This window comes from Liolophura sinensis, chromosome 9 (assembly GCF_032854445.1).
Source record: "Liolophura sinensis isolate JHLJ2023 chromosome 9, CUHK_Ljap_v2, whole genome shotgun sequence".
NCBI lineage: Eukaryota > Metazoa > Mollusca > Polyplacophora > Chitonida > Chitonidae > Liolophura > Liolophura sinensis.
In genome coordinates, this window is record NC_088303.1 from 34,887,874 (window position 1) to 34,896,291 (window position 8,418).

The 8,418-nt window shown below is 41.4% G+C and overlaps 1 protein-coding gene across 1 annotated transcript; it reads left to right on the forward strand.

Annotated features, from left to right (window-relative positions):
* Positions 1-1,086: 1,086 nt before the first annotated feature.
* LOC135475185 (pantetheinase-like) lies at positions 1,087-5,878 on the forward strand. Its single transcript, XM_064754976.1, has 2 exons — positions 1,087-1,877; positions 3,858-5,878. Exons 1-2 carry the CDS (start codon positions 1,575-1,577, stop codon positions 5,163-5,165), a joined length of 1,611 nt encoding a protein of 536 aa, XP_064611046.1. The 5' UTR covers positions 1,087-1,574; the 3' UTR covers positions 5,166-5,878.
* The last annotated feature ends 2,540 nt before the right edge of the window (positions 5,879-8,418 follow it).

Genomic DNA, 8,418 nt, shown 5'->3' on the forward strand with positions numbered 1-8,418 from the left:
CTGTTTAGTAAGACCACGATTCCAGGACGACCAAATCAGTTAAGTACCATGCACCCATATGACATTAAATGGCCGCGCTCTGGAACAGAGGTGGTGGTAAAAGAAACTCTATACTCATGGTTGCTTAAGACTTGTAGAAGGCTACATGAACAACTGTATATCGTATATGGTATTCGGCATTTAAAACCTAGATCAGGAATTACATTCATCTAGAGAATTCATCTGATTATTCTGAATTACGGACACAATTGATCACAAACGCACAAATGACTTTCCTACCACGAGGTATTCATTGTTACAGTTTGTAACGGTATTCATATAGGACTGAGTTGCAATAGCTAGCCTACCTTTAGCTATGAGCTTACCTTTAGATATGAGCTTACCGTTAGATATGTGCTTACCGGTAGATATGAGTGAACGATTACGGGCTGGTTTTACGCCACTTCATCAGTGTTACAATCACATCGTGACAGCCATTAGATATGCTTCCTTTGCTTACGTGGGCTCGTTTTGTGTTATGTGTGTCTTGTTTGTTTAAAGCTATACAAGTAACACTGAAATCTTGGAATGTGGTCTCCACGACCTCATTTTTAGCTCTGTGTCTCTTTACCTATATACTGACTTATCTATGTATGTAGTGCGTTGTGCAGCATTTGACCCCACGGCGTTACAGGTTTAAGGACCCGCACATACTCTTAGCCCACGGTCAGATTATAGACATATGATTTTTGCCACACTATATTACACTATATGAAAGTGTCTGTTATACCTGCATTAAGATAAAATCATTAATTCAATTGCACCTGCCGTATCCCTGGGCTCTATGTTGTAGGCCTATTACTTAACAAGCTGTTATACCCCTCTGTTCCTACAGTACCAGTACCTTTCACCGCCAAAACATGTGTCGCCGATTTAATTCTCACCCATGATATTGCGTAACAGGTAAGTACATGTGCACCGTGCATTCGGCTATTGTACACTGAGTACACTGTGTGTATGGGAATCTTACATTTGTATGTTTATAAATAGCTGAATATTCACAGCGTCTTGCTCTACGTGTTTGTGCCAGAGGTGTGTGTGGTTTATACTGTATATAATATAAAAGATTACGGGACACAGAGTAAAACCAGGCCAACAACGACAGTGTGATACAGTTGGCAAATGACGTTACCGGTGAAATCCGACCTCTTAAGTATATCGTGCTGCCAGTTTTAAATACCAGCAAACAGCAATATGTATACGTATGGCTTTATTTTTTCATATTGTGAAGGTTTAATATGGAATGGACGTACGGCAGGCCAGGAATGAGATATAAGAGGTAAAGTACGTGTGCAATCACCTGATGACAGCGCATGCAAAAATACAGTCCACAGTGCACAGATCGATCTGATTATATTTGCAGCGCATGCAAAAATACAGTCCACAGTCCACAGATTGATCGGAAATGTGAACCGTCTTTCTCACGATAGGGTTAACTTTTCCACACAAGTGCAACTACATCCTTACACTGTCATTTGGACTAGTGTTGTTGTTTTTGAACGACACATCAGAGGGAATCTGTACTGGACAAAAAAATGGGCAAAACGTTTATAGTGGTGAGCATTATCGTGGTAGTGGCACAGGCGTGGACATCACAGGGTACCAGGCTGTACTCCACCCAACGAAGTACTGTTAGAAGAAACTATCAACGACCTGGTCTTACCAACGGCGTGACACAGAGAGCTGATACTGTAAGCCGGCCATTCTTCAAAGCCGCCGTTTATGAACACGCCGTTGTTCTTCCTTTGTTACCGTTCTATTCCCGACAGGCGGCGCTGAAGGCTATGTGGACAAATTTGGACATTTACGAGGACCAAGTGGCATCAGCATCTTTACAGGTAATTAGCGGAAGCTGATTTGCAATAGAGATCATTCGTATTGCATCCTCATTGATTTCCACACGTTAAACCAATAACATTGCCTTTAATCTAGCACTTACAGTGAGATATCCACTGAAGGCCATCGGGAGATATTTGGCTGATAAACTAAATGTTGTTCTCAAAACGGTTTATTGTTGGCGTGTTAGTTGCAAACTAATGAACAGAATGATCATATACTTTGTTGACGGGTGTAATCGGCATGGTTTTCGAGTGAAGGAGTATAATAAATAAATCGACTTTGGGAACGGACCTCGGTCTGTTATGAAACCGCTTACCAGGTATATAACCGCGATCAAACACCTCAGGCTCAGGTGATAACACTCACAAGGGCCTCAGTAAAGAAGTGTTTGACTGGTGACAGGGAGGTAAACAATTATGCCGCTGATTGACTCGTCAAATGTAGATAATTTCACCAAGACAATACTGATGGCCTTTCGATTGATATCTCGGAAACAAGGAAATAGTCGACAAATATAGAACACAATCTCGAAGGCTGAAAGTGGACAATAAGAGTACACAAATGACATAAAAGTGCAATGCATAGTACTAAAAGACAGCTAAATCACAGTGTATCATGGATCCTTAGATTGCCGGGCATGTTAGTAGAAGTTAAAGATGGATATAGGTGTAGGTGTGGAGATGTTCATCCAGTAGGATAGTTACGCGTGTTATTGCAGACATACTGGTGGTGAATCCTATCTCAAGGAGAAAAGAAGGATGAACACGAGTGCAATAGTACCTCATGATACAGCCAGGGAGGATAGGCAGGTATAAATTACCTGTGGACAGACAGAGATACACTAACTATGCACGAACACATTTATTTGAACACATGTATTTAATTGATTGGTACATAACTGCGTACTCAAGCATTTTTCAGAAAGTTACATTTGTGGTACATTGATTTTTCCAGACTCCACGGTGTCTAATGCGAAAAGAAAAAAATTTCAGTGTTACTGGAGCAGGCTAGCATTTTTCGATTTTATGATCTATACATTGGTCAGATTATGTTTGGAGCTTTATAAGTCGCATGCTTGCCACATAACAGGAAAATGAGAGTAAAACAGAACTGAAAAAAGAAGCAGCCTTACGAGTGTGTTAGCAGCTGTAGTCTCAACTATATTGTCAGTTTCGCATCTTGAAGAGCACAGTTTCGTGCACTGGGGCCGATTCCCCGCCTTACCATACCAGGTCCTTTAAACATTTTGCAGCCAACATGTTAACCAATTTGGAATTAACGTTATGTATTTTATTATACAGAAAAAATAAATCTCACATGCACATTGTTTCACGGAAAAGACATGATTGTGTTTCTAGAGGACAACATTTTCAGTACTGTGATGACACTGCGTTGGTCTTGTAAGATGGTTGTTCCAGAGTTTGGCGTTTATAACATGATTGATGATGACACAGTTTTAGCATTGTTTCAAGGGGTCATCGAGTTTCCAGAGGATGGTGTTTAAAGAATGGAGATGACACCGCCTTTATCTTGTCATAGAGCGTATACATCATTATTATTCCCGAAAATACAGTGTACAGCATGATGACAACGCTACGTCGATCTTGTTTCAGGGTGCGGATACCACTGTTTTTCCACCGGGCGGCGTTTTAACATTGTGTTGACACTAAACTGATCTTGTTTCAGGGTGCGGATACCATTGTTTTTCCACCGGACGGCGTTTTAGCATCGTGGTGACACTAAACTGATCTTGATTCAGGGTGCGGATACCATCGTTTTTCCACCGGACGGCGTTTTAGCATTGTGGTGACACTAAACTGATCTTGTTTCAGGGTGCGGATACCAATGTTTTCCCACCGGACGGTGTTTTAGCATTGTGGTGACACTAAACTGATGTTGTTCCAGGGTGCAGATATCATTGCTCTCCCACAGAGTTTAGTTTATCCGATAAAAGTGACGCTACCTTGATCTTGTTTCAGGGTGCAGACATCATTGTTTTTCCAGAGGATGGGGTTTATGGAATGGTGATGACCCGGCGGAAGATAGAACCTTTCCTAGAATACATTCCAGACCCACAGAAGGAAACTTGGAACCCTTGTGAAGAACCTCACAAGTATCCTAATACGGACGTCCAATGGCGCCTTAGCTGCATGGCTAAGAACAACAGCATTTACATCGTGGCCAATATCGGTGACCGTAAGTTCTGCAACAAGACTGCGGACCCGAGGTGCCCGGATGATGGGCGTTACCAGTACAATACTGATGTGGTTTACTCTCCTGAAGGGACATTGGTGGCTAGATATCATAAGTATAATTTATTTGATGAGCCCCAGTTTGACCAGCCTACTATTGCCGAGGAGATTTTTTTCGACACGCATTTCGGTCGATTCGGCTTGTTCACTTGTTTTGACATTCTGTTCCGCTCTCCGAGTGTAGACCTCATTGAGAAGCACAATGTTGACACTGTGTTATTCCCAACTGCCTGGATGGACGCTTTGCCACTGTTAGCGGCCATAGAATATCATTCAGCTTTTGCAGTGATGATGCAGGTTAACTTGCTCTCCGCAAACATACATCTGCCAAGTTTACGGTTTGGCGGAAGTGGAATTTTCACCCCTGTAGGAGATGCAGCGTTTTACCGAGATGACACATCGCATAACGGGAGGCTACTGTTGGCAACGATTCCAACGCCATTTCTCAGACAACCTTATCTGTCTGATCATAAAATTTCGAAGATCATCCTTTCTAATTCTTCGCACCACTGTTATGAATTTGATCAAACTAGAAGCTGTGATTATAATTCACTGTGCGAATATTTCCAGTCGATAGTTTTCCACGATTTATACAACTTTGTTTGGCTAAAGGGTTCGAGCGGAAATTTGAACGTTTGCTCAGGTGCGGCGTGTTGTTACCTTGACTACGAAATGGCGACTTCCGGCAATGCGTACTTTGCGTTGGGGGCGTTTGATGGCTTACATTCCGATAAGAAATCTTATTACTTTCAAGTGTGCACCTTGTTGAAATGTGCGAACTCCACAGGCAGCAGTTGTGGAGAAGTGGTTCAAGAATCAAGCACATATTTCAGCCACATACAGCTAAGAGGACAGTTTAATACCTCGTACATTGCTCCTGAAATCCTTGTCATGGACGAAAAGCGGGGGCTGGCCCTGGTCTCTAGTGGTTGGTTTTATGACAGAAACTTACAAACGCTGAGAGCAGACGGCCTGTTACGACCTGTAATTTCCGTGAATCTTTTAGGACGATGGTACGAAAAGGATCCCTCATAGACTGCTCTGATGTTGGATGTGAAAAAATGTCGGGATAGTCCTAACCCAACGCCAGAGAGCGATCAATTTATAAACCTATGTAGCTAAGTGGCCATGCCAAATAGATCGAGGATGGCGATGCAGCGTGTTACTTTGAACACGGGTCATTTTTAGCATTACATCGGCCCTTGAAAGAACCGATCGACGTTGTGATTACTGTAAAACGACCCACGGAAAGGGTAGGGAAATGCGTTAGTGCAAACATTGCCAGGAAGACATATTTGACCAGTGATGTCTTTGTCTCAAATGCCGTGACAAACTGTTATGGCAACTGCTTCAGATAGGAAATCTGGGGCTAGAGTTTCCTCAATATTTTAAAACTATGGCAGAAGTACATGTAGATATGTCGATTTAAGTTACTGTGAATAAATGATTATATTTGAAAGTAATTTGAGCGATTATTTTCGCCCGCGAGTTACTTGTGACTAACCGGATGTCAGAGTCATCGAACTGATCAATCAAATTCACTTCATCAGATATGAACTGCATGTGTTAAGGAAGGGCGAAAATCGGAGAAACATGATTGGCTCAGAACGTAACATTTTGTATGACATAAATTTCCACTCAAAGGTTTGGAGTTATTATTTATAAAAAAAAGATTATTGGGGGACTGTATTATTTGACCCTGTTTATGACAAACAACAACCGGTGTATCATTATCAACTGCACATGTGTGGAGCGCACTTGTTGTCCTGGCCTATAAAAGCTTTGATCTTAAACGCTTTGTGTCAGATCAGATCAAGGTTAGTACTGGAGTGATATTTACTTTTAGTGTAACAGTTGCGATAGTCAGACTCTTGACCGAAAACCCAACTCTTGCTGCCTTGGCTGAAGATTTAGGTCAGGTGGGTCGTTAGATATTCGCAAAGTCCAGTAGTATACTCCGGGCATTATACGGTTCCCTTCACCCATAAACATGGCCGCACATATGTAATACAAAAATTCTACAGTATGACGCAATCAAATAAATGCATAAGTAGGCCCACACCTGCTGCATAATAATTGATTTTAGCCATATATACATCTAATTATGACCCGTTTTTAAAAGATTTTTTTCCACCAAGCAATGTCAGGTTTACTCTAATGGGATGTGAATGTCCTCTGGTATTCTCGTGCATATAGGAGATACACTAACGTTCGACCGACTGATTGCTGTTGTTGTTGGACGGATACATGTACGACATCAGTATAAAACAGACCATTATAACTATATCTGCTTTCGTCTGTATTATATTCACATTCATAAATAGGAGCATCGGTACAAATTCTGTGGATAGTCTAGGATGAATTAAGACTAAACAGTAGTGCCTACCTCGGTATGAGCTTGATCTCAAACACGCATGGACGTGCTGGGTCAACGAGTGCATATATGCATAGCCGAGTGCGAGTGCTCGTCAAAAACGAGCCAGTTTGATCAAAATCACTTTCCAACTGATGTTAAAAATACACACTGTTGTTCTTGGATAAAAATTATGTGTGAAATACTGAGATATCCATATGTTTCAACTACACGTGTTTTGCAACCGGTATGACGAAGTCACCTCCCGCATATTCTTTGCGTGCAACAACAACAGCACTTGTCCTTTATGCACAGCGCTTAGAAAATGCGTCTCATGAAATAAATTCAACTCCTTCTGCATCTTCTGTGCCCGAAGCTCTCTCGTTCGGAATTCACCTTAGAAATGTTTTTAGAAAATGTTTTCACAATTCTTTTTGAAACGACCCGCAGATGTAAATTTTGTCTCGTCATTTGGCTTGCTATTCACGTGACGTTGCTTAGTAACGGTAGAACTTCGATCACCAATTTCATTGGCCCAAAGTATCTCATTCATAAAATGTGCACTCTAAGAGTCCGCGGCGTTCCCTTCCTCAAAACTATCACCTAATATTTCTCATAGTTTGGAATGAAAGTATTAGTTAACATCCTTTTATTCTGCCACGCGTTTTTTTTCGTTTATATACCCCAATAAACCTAAATGATGTTACAGTCAATGTGGGGGGGTAATATGTTTTATAATAGCTGCACCAACATGCGGTTAAAACAAACTGTAGATAATGTTATTTAGCAAAGTGATCAGGCAAAAATTCGAAAATGGCAAAAATTGTTCAAATGCGCTTCGAAAGAGCTCCCCGACCAATGTTTAAAGCTGTATCGGCGTTTAAATCATGGCTGACGTCATAATTGCCTGCCCAGCAACGGATTTTACACCTTAGAAACCAGAGAAATTTGCAACTTTTTCAACGCTCGACGATTGCTGACATTATTCCGAATCTTTTGGCACCCTAATTATGTGGGTCAGTGTTAAATTGTAGTTTTATGAACAGACTGTATCAAGTACCTTACATTTTCTGTATACAAATGATGTGGTATGGTAGTACATGTACATAACGCCATTGGGTTTGTCTTTGACTTCGAAGTAACACAATTGCTGGGTGAGTTAAATGAGCTTGGCCCACAGATTGGACGTCTTCTGGGCTACAGAACGACACATTAGTTACAGCTGAAACTTTAATATAGAAATGACCAGTCGTGATGGTACATACTACACTGTAGATAATGTTATTTAGCAAAGTGATCAGGCAAAAATTCGACAATGGCAAAATTGTTCAAATGCGCTTCGAAAGAGGCTAATCTTTTGTGACGAGAAATGGAATTGTGCAAACCGCATTGCTCCGACCAATATTCGAAGCTGTAGCGGCGTTTAAGTCATGGCTGACGTCATAATTGCGTACACAGCAACGCATTTTACACCTTAGAAACTAGAGAAATTTACAACTTTTTTAACACCCGTCGATTGCTGACATCATTCCGCTTCTTTTGGCACCCTGACGCATTTTACACCTACAGGCAACACAGCCTACAGTACTGTCTCAATGAATACAACAATTCAAGTTCAAGTTTGATGTCTGAAAGCGAAGCGAGTCGTGGCGTGGCATTTCTGAGGTGGTGAAAATTGTCGATTTCTCGAAGTAGTTCCAGTTTTAAAGTGTACTGTCGCGGTGTGTGTTAGCATCTCCGTATGGTTTCAATTTGGGTATGTGGACCCGTCCACACTCTTCATCTACTTGATACAAAATGGTCGCGTTTCCAGTGATTCGGCCAGACTGTGATTAAATTTATTTATTTATTTGATTGGTGATTTACGCCGTACTCAAGAATATTTCACTTATACGACGGCGGCCAGCATTATGGTGGGAAGAAACCGGGCAAAGC

Bases quoted from the DNA above. Each gene is read 5' to 3' on its own strand.
- LOC135475185 (XM_064754976.1), top strand. From the start codon at position 1,575: ATGGGCAAAACGTTTATAGTGGTGAGCATTATCGTGGTAGTGGCACAG. The intron at 1,878-3,857 runs GTAATTAGCGGA...ATCTTGTTTCAG, and splicing joins TGGCATCAGCATCTTTACAG to GGTGCAGACATCATTGTTTT.